This window comes from Dromiciops gliroides, chromosome 2 (genome assembly GCF_019393635.1).
Source record: "Dromiciops gliroides isolate mDroGli1 chromosome 2, mDroGli1.pri, whole genome shotgun sequence".
NCBI classification, from domain to species: Eukaryota; Metazoa; Chordata; class Mammalia; order Microbiotheria; family Microbiotheriidae; genus Dromiciops; species Dromiciops gliroides.
Genome location: NC_057862.1, coordinates 295,816,980 through 295,830,247, shown reverse-complemented (window position 1 = coordinate 295,830,247; position 13,268 = coordinate 295,816,980). Strand labels below are relative to the sequence as shown.

The 13,268-nt window shown below is 45.2% G+C and overlaps 1 protein-coding gene across 3 annotated transcripts in view; it reads right to left on the bottom strand.

The window, feature by feature from the left end:
- BEGAIN (brain enriched guanylate kinase associated) overlaps positions 1-12,572 on the bottom strand; it is a 260,573-nt gene extending 248,001 nt beyond the window's left edge. For all 3 annotated transcript variants that reach the window (XM_043988983.1, XM_043988986.1, XM_043988987.1), the window contains exon 1: positions 12,425-12,572. In XM_043988983.1, the coding sequence (XP_043844918.1) occupies positions 12,425-12,475 (51 nt within the window). In that variant the 5' untranslated portion in view covers positions 12,476-12,572. The remainder of the gene's footprint in view (positions 1-12,424) is intronic.
- Between the last annotated feature and the right edge of the window lie 696 nt (positions 12,573-13,268).

The window sequence follows — 13,268 nt, the reverse complement described above, 5'->3', positions numbered from 1 at the left end:
CTGGAATCTAAGTATATGAAAGTAGTACAGTGTGCTACTCAATAGATTGTACGCTCCTTTGAGGGAGGGAGACTTTTATCTATTTTTTCTCTCTTCCAGGGCTGTATCATTAGAGAGCAGCTCTTTTGCAAGTTCGTTAGTATATTGGTATAAGACTGGTTGATCTTAAACAGGTTATCTTGGTAAAGGATGGAGGTTTCAAGTAAGAATGAGCTCAGTTTAGCTTGTAGAATTCTAATAGGGAGTGTTCTTTCTGAGTCCTCTTTCTGCTGGATCTAGAAGACAGCAGTCTAATAAAACCCTCTCATTTTTCAGAACCTAAAGTCTTGAGAAGGGAAATGAAACTGGAACCCTTCCAGAAGTGGGAAAGCAGGATGGTGGGAAGACTAAAGACCACATCTTATGAGAAACTATTAAAACAACAACAACAAACCTGATGATATTTAGCCTGGAGAAGAAAAGATCTAGGGAGATGTGAAAACCAGTAACATAGAAGGATAAAAATTCAGTTTGGCCTCAGAGAACAGATCCAGAACTTATAAAGGAGGACTTTGGAGAGAGATAGAGAATTTTCAGCTCCATGTAAAACAAATCCTAAAAATTAGAGGTATCCAAAGGTGTAATGGGTTAAGTGGTGGTGAGTTGCCTTCCCTAAAGGTCTTGAAGCAACAGCAGGTTGATCCCTCACTGGGAATTCCTTTTCAGGAGGCAGCTAGGTGGAGCAGTGGATAAAGCACCAGCCCTGGAGTGAGGAGGACCTGAGTTCAAATCCAGCCTCGGACGCTTGACACTTATTAGCTGTGTGACCCTGGGCAAGTCACTTAACCCTCATTGCCCTCCGAAAAACAAACAAAAAAAACCCCGACCCAGAATTCCTTTTCAGTAATGGGTGGGATTTTGAGATCTTTCCCTCCTCTGAGATTCTATGACTTGCCAAGGTCTCAAAACTAATCCTTTTCAACTTTCTAGATCTGGAATATAGGCCTCCTTCACTAAGCCTTCTCTGACTATACCAGCCCACACTGTCCTCCCCACTTATCTGCTCTTCTACAGCACTTATGGTCTGTATCCCAGTTTATCACCATCATATACTGCTCTCTAATCATCTTCTCTAGATGAGTCTTGTTTCTTTAACTGCTCTCTAGGCTCTCTGAGGAGCCCATGCTTTATAAGCCTATCTCTCCCAGAGAGCCAGCCCAGCCCAGAGCCCAGCATGGTCTTGGCACCTGGTATAGATGTGATAATTAGATGATTGGTTCTGACAGAAAATCGTTAATTGTTAACATAGTGACAGAAAATTACTAATACCAAATGTAGTGCTACTAGCCACTCCCTTAAATGATTCTAAAAATGTCAGCATTTTCGTCATGGGATTACATTCCTACTCTTAATATATTTATTCTCAATTAGGTTGAGGTGAACCATGCCCTAAGTCCCCCACACCCTGGGATTTTACCTTGTAGAGGAACCTAGCTTAAGCTGGATCTCAGCTTCTCATGTCCTTGCCCCGCTCCATTGGGATTCATGGCATGAAGGGCAAAACAGCCAGAATAAAATGGTTTTCCTTGCTTGGATTGCCAAGGGGGGCTGGCATCTCATGACCAGACCTTGCTACCTTATACTACTTCCTCCCTCTTTTCTTCAAAGAGTGTAAGAATCCTTTTCATGGGTCTCTGGGTTGGAAGATTCATTTTGCTGTGCAGACACTCATGGGACATTTTTTTTGCTACCCCATTATCTCAATTAAAAATGCTTTATTCCTCAGCTGATGACTTTGATTTATTTCAGGACTTGACAGTTCTCTATCTCCTTTCTCACCCACCACCACCATTCTCCAGCCAACATTTGAGCTGAAGGTGCTGTCCCTTAGGGGAAAGTTTATTTTTGTAAAGAAGGCTCCAGGTCATTCCAACCAGCCACTCCATTGGAGGAAAAACCTTTGCTTTTTTTAAAAAATAAAGATAGTAAACATTTACAAAAACAACCAGATAAACATATAAGATGAAGGGCTTTATTTTTGGAGGATAAGGAACCTTCAATGACAAACCTAGGATTTTATTTATGCAGGAAACTTTTGGTGTGAAGGCTGCCTCTCTTCATACAAACTGGCAAAAATCAGTGTCAGAAGCAGGATTTGAATACAGGTCAACCTGACTTCAAGACCAGCCTTCTATCCATTATGTCACAGTTCTTCTAAAACTCTTAGGTTTTCTGGGTTTTTTCCTGTTTTTTTTTTTAACAAAAAGTGGCATACCTCACAGAGAAATATTTATTTGGGGATCTTATAATTGATTATCAGATAAGGTGGTTTCTTTCTCCCCCAATTGTAAATGTTTCTAATTAAATTTTGGTGTATGCTTACTCAATTAGCAAGCACTGCCAACTATGGCAAATTACCCAGCTCAATACTCCACAGCTGCTCAGTGTGCTGATTTGAGCCCAAAGCCAGTAGAGAAAGAACTGTCTTCCAGAAGGGATCTCCCTTGGTAGTGGGGAGGCCCTACTTGGGCCCCACATCTTTTGTTTTTTTTTTGGGGGGGGCAATGGGGGTTAAGTGACTTGCCCAGGGTCACACAGCTAGTAAGTATCAAGTGTCTGAGGCCGGATTTGAACTCAGGTACTCCTGAATCCAGGGCCAGTGCTTTACCCACTGTGCCACCTAGCTGCCCCTGGCCCCACATCTTGAAGCAGACAAGGTGCCATCCAGAACTGGAGGTGGGGAAGAGGAATTGGAAGAGCCAAGGCAGGTTCATCCTATTATCTCTAGAAAAGCCAAAGGCTTAACATTCTCTTCAGGTCCCTGTCAACTCAAACGATGCCACACTTTCCTTGGGGTAAGTTATTTGTTATTAATTTGCAAGACTAATGATGTGTGTGCTCTTTAAGATGAGCAAAACACCTTCCTGGCAAAAACTTTGCAAGATAGATAATACAAGACAATTTATAGATGAGAAAACAGAGATCTGGGCAAGTGAAGTGACTTTCCCAATAAATTGGTAGAGTCAAGAATCAGCCTAGATCCTCTGCCTCTTGAGATTGGTGTCCTTTTCACTATACCACACTTAGACAAAAGCCTACACTACCCAACTATTTTATCAGACACCCCAGGGGTCAAAATGAAGGGAGAAGAGAGAGCTTGCTATACAATCTCAGGTAATAAAATTAGTAACAATTAGTGAGTCAATTCCAGAATTGAAAATAACCACACAATCATAGAATATCTGAAGAGGCCTTAGAATGACCAAATTTCTAGGTGGGAACTTAAAGCCCATTTTACAGATAAGAGAACTGAGGACCAAAGAAGTAAAATACTTGACTGAACTCACACAACTAGTGAATTAATTGCATGGCTGAGACTAACAATTCTTACAAAACAGAACAAAAATACTTTAAAGGTCAGTTTCTAATATCTGTTCAAACTCAAGTCTTCTGGCTTCCAACCCTATGCTGCGTCCACCATAAAACACCTTGGATTTCTATAGGGTTTTAAAACCAAAAAGAACTTTACCCACAAGTGATGCAGAGTACTAGTTGTGAAATGAGAGAGACCTGAGTTTAAATCCTACCCCAGATACTTATTAGTTGTGTGACCCTTAGGCACATAGATAGGTCACTTAACCTTTCTGTGCCTCAGTTTCTTCATCTGTCGATTGAAGTGGTTGGACTTCATAGCATCTAAGGTCCCCTCTGTCTCTAAATCTAGGCTCCTTTGAACCACATGAGGTACTTAGTATCATTATTCCTACTTTAAAAGACTTTGGCAGAGTCACAGAGGTACCGTAACATCAAGGGTTCAAATTTAGGTCTCTGGATCTAGCAATCTTTGTACCAAAAACTGTGCTATTTCATGTGGCTCAGGAATCTACAAGTCTTCTTTGGGATCCCAGTAGAGAGCCACTATCCCACTAGAACTCCATCAACTAAAACCAAGGCAAGTGGCTGTGACAGCAAACCACCAGCATGTAATGTATATCTCATGCCCTGGCTTTTATGCTGGAATCGTTAACTCCTTCCAAGGAGGATATAGAATTATAGGGGCAACCAGGTGGTGCAGTGGATAGAGCACTGGCCCTGAAGCAGGGAGGACCCAAATTAAAATTTGACCTCAGACACTTACTAGCTATGTGACCCTGGGCAAGTCACTTAACCCCAATTGCCTTAAACATCTGGGGCCATCTCCAGTCATCCTGATGAATATCTTGCCACTGGACCCAGATGCCTCTGGAGGAGAGAAAGAGGTTGGTGACTTTGCACAGTCCTCCCTCACTTAAATCCAATTCAGTGCAAATCATGACATCACCCCAATGTCATGATCCCATTCAAGAACAAAGGACAAACAGCTGCTGATAGAAAAGGGGCTTAGAAATCACTGCTGTGCCTTGTGTCTCTCTGCCTTTGATAGAGACTGAAAACTGTCTGTGGTTTGTGTGGGAGGCTTGCTTTTTCCCCAGTATGTGTGTGGCCTGGTTTACTTCTCTGGGTTATGAGTCCCTGCCCTAGAGAAACCTGCCCTTAAAACCCTCTCAGAGAAAAATAATAACACAACAACTCCTTACATTCAGAGGGCATTTTAAGCCTTGTAAAGTGCTTTCCTTGCAACATTTTCTGTTAGGTAAATTATCATCACACTTACTTTATAGAAGAGGAAATGGAGGTTCTGAGAGGGTGGAAGAATCACTGTATTTGGTGCCAGAAGAGATCATCTACACTAATTCCTGAATTTAAAAAATGTGGAAACTAATGCGCAAGGCGACTTGAGAGACTTGCCCAAGATCACACAGGTAATGGAAACCAGGTTTCTGATTCCAAATTCAGTGTTTTCTCTTCCAATTAGCTAATGCCTCTTTCCCAAAAGTGGAATGGGCTTCCTTAAGGGGTGGATAGCTCCCCTTCCTTCATGGTCTCCAATGAGAGAATGGATGCCCAGTCAGGCATATTATACTGAGGATTTTTTTGAGGTATGGGTTAGACTAAATGACCTCTAAGGACCCTTCTAACTCAAATTTTATGATCCTATGACCTCCAGCAGTAACGGAAAACCCCATGGAGTTCCTAAGTGAGTTCCACTGGCCAAGCTGATAAAAGTGCCCCCAGTGCTGAGGCCTTGGGAGTGATGCTAAAATGAGAATGCAAAAGCAAGAGGAACCAAGAGCATTTTTATAATTTGGGGTAAAATGATATTCCAAATATCAGGCATCATAGCAACCAAGCCCCCCTAGATTTTTCTATCAATGCTATAAGTGACCCACTCATTCTACCTCCATGTAGGGCTGGTCCAGTAATGGTGAATGCATTGCAGAGGCTCTTGGAGTATGCAGAGCTATTGGGGAAGCTAGATGGCACAGTGGATAGAACACTGGCCCTGAAATTGGGAGGACCTGAGTTCGAATCTCACCTCAGACACTTACTAGTTGTGTGACCCTGGGCAAGTCCCTTAAACTCAGTTGCCTTAAACATCCAGGGCCATCTCCAGTCGTCCTGAAGTATATCTTGTCACTGGACCCATATGGCTCTGGAGGAGAGAGTGAGGCTGGTGACCCTGCACAGCCCTACTTCACTTAAATCCAATTCACTGAAAATCATGACATCACCTGATGTCATGATCTCTCCAAGAACAAAGGACAAACACAATGACTCAGAGCTATTTCAAACTCTTCCTTTGTCAATGTTGCTCCCAGAAACATATTAATCTTCTAATAGAGAAGAGGCAACACATACAAGTAGCCACATTTGACATGACTGGAATGCAGGAAGGATTGTAGTTTTAGGACAAAATTGAGGTATTTGAGTACCACGGAGATCCTGGGATGCAAAAGTAGGTCTGGTTCCAAATCTCCGATCTTTATTCCACCTCCTATTCAATTCCCTCCTCCAGCCCACAGCCATTCCACAGGCAACCCCTTTCAGATGCATCTATTATTGTACTGTTCTGACACAGGCAGGGTATGGGAAGAGATAAGACATAGAAGTTAGTTCCTAGGGGAAAAAAGTGTTGTGGTACAGTGGAAAGAACACAGTGCTAGAATTTAAAAGACCTGGGTTCTGCTCCTGGTTTTGCCTCTAATTCCACTAATAATCTGCCACCGATGCCACTAATAATTGCTAATTGTCATTAATTTGCCACTGACTTTGCAAATTTTCCCCCTTCTTTGAACCTGTATTTTTTTTTTGGGGGGGGGTGAGGCAATTGGGGTTAAGTGACTTGCCCAGGGTCACACAGCTAGTAAGTGTCAAGGATCTGAGGCCGGATTTGAACTCAGGTCCTCCTGAATCCAGGGCCGGTGCTCTATCCACTGTGCCACCCAGCTGCCCCTGAACCTGTATTTTCAATCTGTCAGATAAAGAAGTGGGGTAGAAGTGATCTCCAAAGCCCCTTCTAGCACTAATAGTATATGGTCCTATGGTTGATGGCATTGTATCTATCCACCTCTGTATTCTATGATTCAGTATTTAGCAGTTTCACTTTCTGGTCCTTAATGGGTGTGATCCACATTTCTCATTAGTAAGTGTGTGATACAGGTTCTCCCACCTGGGTAACAGGTTTGAAAATGAAAGTTGAAAGTAGAAGGCCTGACCTTATATAGGACTCCCTGGAGTAACCAGGAAGGAATTAGACCCCAAATCTCTGAGAAAGCCTTCTCCACATAACCTCAAACTACAATCCTGCTTCCTGTTTCTTGACACTACTTTGGGAAGGGACACTCAATTAGAAAGCTGCTTCCGATGCAAATCCAGTTGAAAAAGGGAAACAGAACTAAATTCTTTCACACTTTGATTATCAGGAAGAGAGCATTGGATATGAACTTCATGTCTGTCTTGGCAATGTGTCCCTCCCTCCCTAAAGCATCTCTGGAGGGCATATATGCTCCTCAGGGGCCCACCTTTTGCTTGGTTGGCTCCAATCATCTGCACTCCAAGTGAGGGAGCTATTAAGGTAAGAGGGGGACTGGTACCCTTCTCAGCTCACATTGCTTTCATGAGCAATCATTCCTCAGCTTCACAGACAGGACTGTGGCCCAAACCCTGAATCCCTGGAAGAAACAATTCCTTGTTTACAAGTTGAGCATCTTTAGAAGTTGCACTGATACTTCTGTGGTATAAGGTTTTACATCTCTGAATCTGGTGTGACTCCTGCTGGATTGGACAGCTCAATATTCTGAAAACATGATTTGTCCACAATCCCATCTCTTCAAATTTGTCCATGCTATCCCCTCCTCATGGAATATTCCCCTCCTCCATGTGTGTTTATTGATAACCAACCCATCCTTCAAGGCCTATTAAGATCCTAACTCCTCCAGGAAGCCTTCCCTGATCTGTCCAGCTAGAAGTGAACTTTCTGCCTCCTGCCCTGAAAGACCTTTGCCTGAACTGCTGCTTCTCCTTTTTAAAATCCCAACTCTTTTGAATGATAATTATGTGTTTGGGTATCACAGCTAGGTGGTAAAGTGGATAGAGTGCCAGGCCTAGAGTCAGGCAGACTCATCTTTTGAGTTCAAATCTTGTTTCTGACACTTAACTAGTTGTTTGACTCTAAGCAAGTCATTTAACCCTGTTTGCCTCAGTTTTCTCATCTGTAAAATGAGCTGGGGGGGGCAGCTAGGTGGTGCAGTGGATAAAGCACTGGCCCGGGATTCAGGAGGACCTGAGTTCAAATCCAGCCTCAGACACTTGACACTTATTAGCTGTGTGACTCTGGGCAAGTCGCTTAACCCTCATTGCCCTGCAAAAAACAAAAAACAAAAACAAAAAAATGAGCTGGAGAGGAAAATGGCAAACCACACCAGTATCTTTGCCAAGAAACCCCCAGATAGGGTCACAAAGTCATACATTACTGAAACAATTGAACAACAACCAAAAACCCCTTACCTTCCTCTCCTAGAGAGTGAACTCCTTGAAAGCAAGGGGTGGTATTTTATTAGTATCTATCCCTGGCCACAGTGCTCAGTAGTGGGTTTTGAACATAGCAAGTGCTCAGAGAATATTTGTCAAGTGAAGGATAATAATAATAATAGATGACATCTACACAGCTTGTTACAAAGCTTTTTGCATCCAATATCATATTCAGTTCTCAAAAACACCCTCTCACCTCCCCCCCAATAAGATTGGTCGTGCAAGGTACTGTGAGCCCCATTTTACAAAGAAGGAAACTGAGGTTCAAATATGGAAGGTGACTTAAATGACTCACCCAAGGTCATATAGCTAGGGCTTATCAGAGAGCAGACTGGAACCCATCCCCGTCTCCAAATCCTATTACAGCTCAGTTGAATAGAGTCATGCCTTCTTTGGGCAAAGAGCCCAGAAGCCCACTCAGTATTCCAGGGGTGAACAAGGGTTTTGCCAGTGGACTTAATACTCCAAACACCAATCTATAAATAGCCCCGTGAAAATAGCTCCTGAGGCTTAAGCAATGCTCCCTCTCACTCCTCACACAGCCTGCTGTGCAGTCCAAGGGGAGAGGAGCCCATATGTATTCCCTAACAGATTCTTCCCCCCTCTCCCCAGCACTGCTTGATTATAGTAATATTCAGGCAAATTGGAGGTTTTAAAGACAAAGCAAAGTCCTACTTGCATCTCCTCTCAGACTAGTTCAGGAGCTAAATTCGAAACTAGAGGTCTCTGAAGTGTGCCTCCATCAGTGTTAATATTACCTCCAAGGTGCCCAGAATCTGCCCACCCATCATCTCCTTCAGGAGGTCCCTGGGGCGGAGGAAGTAAGGGCAGGGATTGTCAGCTCCATTTCATTGATGGGGAACCATCCAAAGGAAGGAAAGGATTCTCCCAACACCCAAGGTATCAGGGAACCCAGTGGAACATTGCTAAAATTCAGGGCCAATGAGAACTGATGTCACGCTCCTCCTGAAGGGAAGCCCAAGATATGCTGGATGACCAATTTGGAAACAAAGGCCCTCAGTTCAAATCCTTGCTTTATTGTTTACCTAAGTGATATTGGTAAAGTCACTTAACTTTAATAGGCCTTAGTTTTCCCACTTTTTAAAGAAGGGGATTAGACTAGATGATCTCTTTGACCCCATAGTTGTTCTAAATTCTATGTTCTTCTTAATCTCTGTTGCTTTATCTTGGATAATCATCTCAAAGTACCAGGAACTAGAACACTATTATTACTAGCGGCTAATCATAGAATTGGTCTTGCTCTTCCTTTTCCTCTTATTCTGCCATTGGGGCCCTCCATAGGGAGCCCCATTCAGCCCATCCGATTTCACAACCTCCTCTGGCCCAGCGTGTAATCTTTTTCTCCAACCAGACACATTTTCTCATCCTCCAGTAGAAATTTTATTTATCCTTCAAGAGCTACTCTTCCTCAGCACAAATGTCACCTTCTCCAGGAAGTCTTCCCTGATAACTCCTGGCTTTAATGGTTTTCTTTAAAACCCATAGTATTGAGCAGCACTGGACAAGTAGATCACCATAGAATTCTGAAACCAGAAGGGACAATGCAACCAGCACCCAAATAGGGAATCTCATCCCCAACATACCTGACAAGTGCTCATTTAGCCTCTGCCTGAAGACTTCCTGTGATCTGGAGGGAATCTAATGTTTCCTGAGGCAATTTGTTGCATTTGTGGAATTTGTTATAAAGCTCCCCTCCCCACCTTATATTACCTTTCTGAACTTGTTCTTCCCTCTGCCTTTTGGTACCCAAGCAGAACAACAGTGGAAAGAGCTCTGCCTCTGGGATCAGAGAACTGGGTTCAGATCCTACCTCTGTGACCTTGGGCAAGTTCCTTAACTTATCTGGTCCTAGGTTTTCTCTTCTATAAAATGGGGGTGGAGGCCAACTACATGGTTTCTGAGGTCAAAGAGACCTATAAGATTTAGAGCTAAAAGATAGCTGTTAAGTCTGTTAACTCCTGATACTATAATCTCTTTTCCATATAACTATGATGTATAAAAGATTCGAGAGATGTAATTTCTGGGTAATTAATCATTTTTATTAATTATGGCTAGTGAATAATTAATAAAATGATGTTATTTGGTGTCTTCTGTAAACCAAAGACCCCTTCTGGATGCTTCTTGACACTTATATACTCTTGGAAGAGTGGGTGGTCCCAACAGGTCACAATCAACTGTGATTGCTTAACAACCCTGATTGCTTAACAATTAATGAAAGAATGAATATTATAACAAGAGGTAGATGTATTCTAATGAGGGACTGGGGAACATGACTTCGGTCTAGGACAAAGATTTATCTCTACTTAGACCACCCCCGACCGGACAATCTAGACAGAAGAGGTCCAGCTCCACTCAGACCTGTCTGACTAGAACACAATGTGCCAGAATTCACCTAGACTAGCCTTTTCATCAGATCTAAGCTTTCCTGGTTGGGTCTCACCCAAGATTTCATCTCATCATCAGCCCTGTCCCTCAGAGAACTAAGTTTTGACCTAATCTCCAAATGTGGAAATAAGAAGGGAAAAAAGTCCTGAATTTCTTTAATGTTAACAGTTGGTTATTTAATAATAATTTCTTTCATAACAGCCCTTCATATATGTGAAGACATCAATAATACTGTCCTAAGTCTTCTCTTTTCCAGGATAAATAGTCCTAGTTTCTGCAATCAATCCTTTGCTATATGGTCCCTTCACTGTCACAATCATTTCTCTTGATGCTCTTTAGTTTGTCAATATCAGTACAAAAATGTGCCCCCTCACTCCAGACTGAACATAGTGGTCTGACTGGAGTAGGGCCACTTATTGGAGCTATTATGGAGGGGATTTGGGTAGGAACTGGACTAGACAGCTTGGCTAATATCTGTTCTGAGCCTAAACGCAACTAGAATTTATTTAATGCCTACTTAAGCACTTAGTTTAGTGCTGAGGCAAATGAAGATGAAAGAGACAGGGGCACCTTGAGGTCCGGAACCTTAATCTCTTGCCGGCATGGTATGAGAGAATTGAGCCAAATGATCTGGGTGGAATCTTGGCTTTACTCCATCATATCTGTGGGTATGATGAGTCCCCTTTGGACCTCAGTTTCCTCATCTGTATAAAAGTGAAGCATCACTTGAATCACAGTGAGGAGAGCAGAAAGCATTGGAAAAATGTGAGCTGCTACTCTGAGAGTTACCTTGGGCCTCTGCCCCAGGGTTCTCCTTTCCTTCAGTGCTGAAAAACCGGCTGTTCCCCAGAGGCTCTTTCAGCATGGAAGTGGGGGCGGGGGACTGTCACATGGTGCAGTAACTGAATTGGAGCCACCAGCAGGGGCAGAGGATGGGGAAGCACAGGTTTTACTAAACAGGCTTTACTGCGACCTGGCTCAGCTGTTCTAGCTCCAGGGACTCCCTCCCTCCCTCCCTCCCTTCCTCCTTTCTGGACCTCCAGGGCTCACTTAAGGTAGCAGCATCTGCCTGCTTGAAACACTGACCCTCTGCTTCCTTCTGAACCCAAGACCACGTCCAGTGAAGTGCAAAGGGAGTTGGGAGCTGAAGTGCAAAGAACACTGGAATGGGAGTTGGGAGATAGGATTTCCGAGTGCTGATACTGCCATCAGTTACCTGGCTGTGTGACCTTAGTCAAATCCCTTTCTCTTTCTGGGCCTCAGTTTCCTTCTCTGTAAAATGATGAATGAGATTGGAGGAGATGGTCAATAAGGTTCCTCCAAGTTCTGACAGTCTATGATTGTGACCTGGGGGCAGGAGAGGAAGGTGGCAACCCTCAAACCAAAGTGGGTGGGAGATGAATGCCTGGTGATTGCCCTTGATTAGGGAGTCTGCCTCTAAGCATGTACGGGGGAATCCCGAAACTAAGGAGGCATTTAACTGAAGGTTGAGGCATGCATACTCTCCAGACCGAAAGCAGTCGGGGAGGGGAAAACATATATCCCATCCCTCCCCCTGCAAAAGCACAACTGCAGTTGTCTTCCCAGGGCTTTTCACGCACGCAGTGACCAGGGAAGACCCGGGGCGCCACTCCCGGGCCAGGGAGCCAGGAAAGAAATCAGGCGGAGGCGTTATTCAGTTAATGCGTCCATATGGCCGGTCTTTGGAAATCATCCCCGAATCGCCTCTATCCCAAGCCCGAGCACTCTTGTCAGACTACCCTAACTGGGGCTTTTCAGAAGGGAGATTCTCTAGGCTGGGGCTGGTGCTGGTGCGAACCGAGGGCGGCGTCCCGAGGGGAAGCCCTGCAGTCGCCGGGGGCTGGACAGCTCCTGTGGCGGGTTCCTTCTCCCTCCCTCCCTCCGCAGTCCCCCAAGACCACTGCGGGCGCACAGCAGAAGCTGGGGTGGGAGAAGTGGGTTGGGAGAGAAGGGGGTGAGGTAGGGAAAGGAGGAGGGAGGGGAGGAAGGGGGAGGGGAGAAGCGAGGGAGGGAAGGCAGGCTGGAAGGCAGGCGAGAAGGGGGAGGAAGAGCAGGGAGGGGGTGACGGGGAGCGGGAGGAGAAAGGAGGGGACGAGGAGGTACTCACGGCGCGGGGGAGCCGGCCGGCCCTTCGCCTGCCGCCGCCGCTGCTCCACATGGTGACCCGCGGGGACGAGGCGCGGCGGCTGGGGCGGCTCTGCTCCGGCGGCGGGGAGCGAGGCGGCCAAGCAGGCGCGCACGGGGCTGGCGCCGCGGCCCCGGCTCGGCCAGGCTGGGAGGCGCCCGCGCGGACTCCTCATGACGGAGCAGGCGAGAGGCTGGACCACCGCCCCACCCCCACCCCACCCCTGGCTCCCTTTCCACACACGCCCCCTCTCTGGTCCCCGACCCCTGGGGTGCGGCACGTTGGAGGCCAGCAGGGCGGAGAAACAACTAGGAGGAAACGCTGTGACAGGAGTTCGAGTCTCAGCCGCGATCCTCTAGAACTTGAGCCTCTGGGACTTCCCTCCATAAGCCTCAGTTTCCCCGTGTGTAATTGAGCCGGTGGGGCTAGCTGGCTTCTAAGGTCCCTTCCAGTCTGACATATAGGGTATGCACTCCTTCACCTGCACCTCAGAATCCTTAGATTTCTCTCCCTCCTAGGCTCCGGTCAAAGCTTCCTCCTCCACGAGGCCTTTCCTCATCCTCCAGTTGTGAGTGTTTCTCCTCCATTATTGTATACAGGCTTATTCGTATACTCAGTATTTTCTCCTAATAGAATATAAACTCTTTAAGGGAAGAGACTTTCTTTTGTCTTTTCTTTTTTTGTACCTTGCCTGGCTTCATTTTGCTTACTGAGACCCGTGAGTTCATTGGCATGTTCAAACTTCTGGTGAGGAAGTTTCTACTGTCAAGCATATCTGCAACTTTAAAACAACAAAAAAATATGGTCTCAGGGAGCTGCCTGGAAA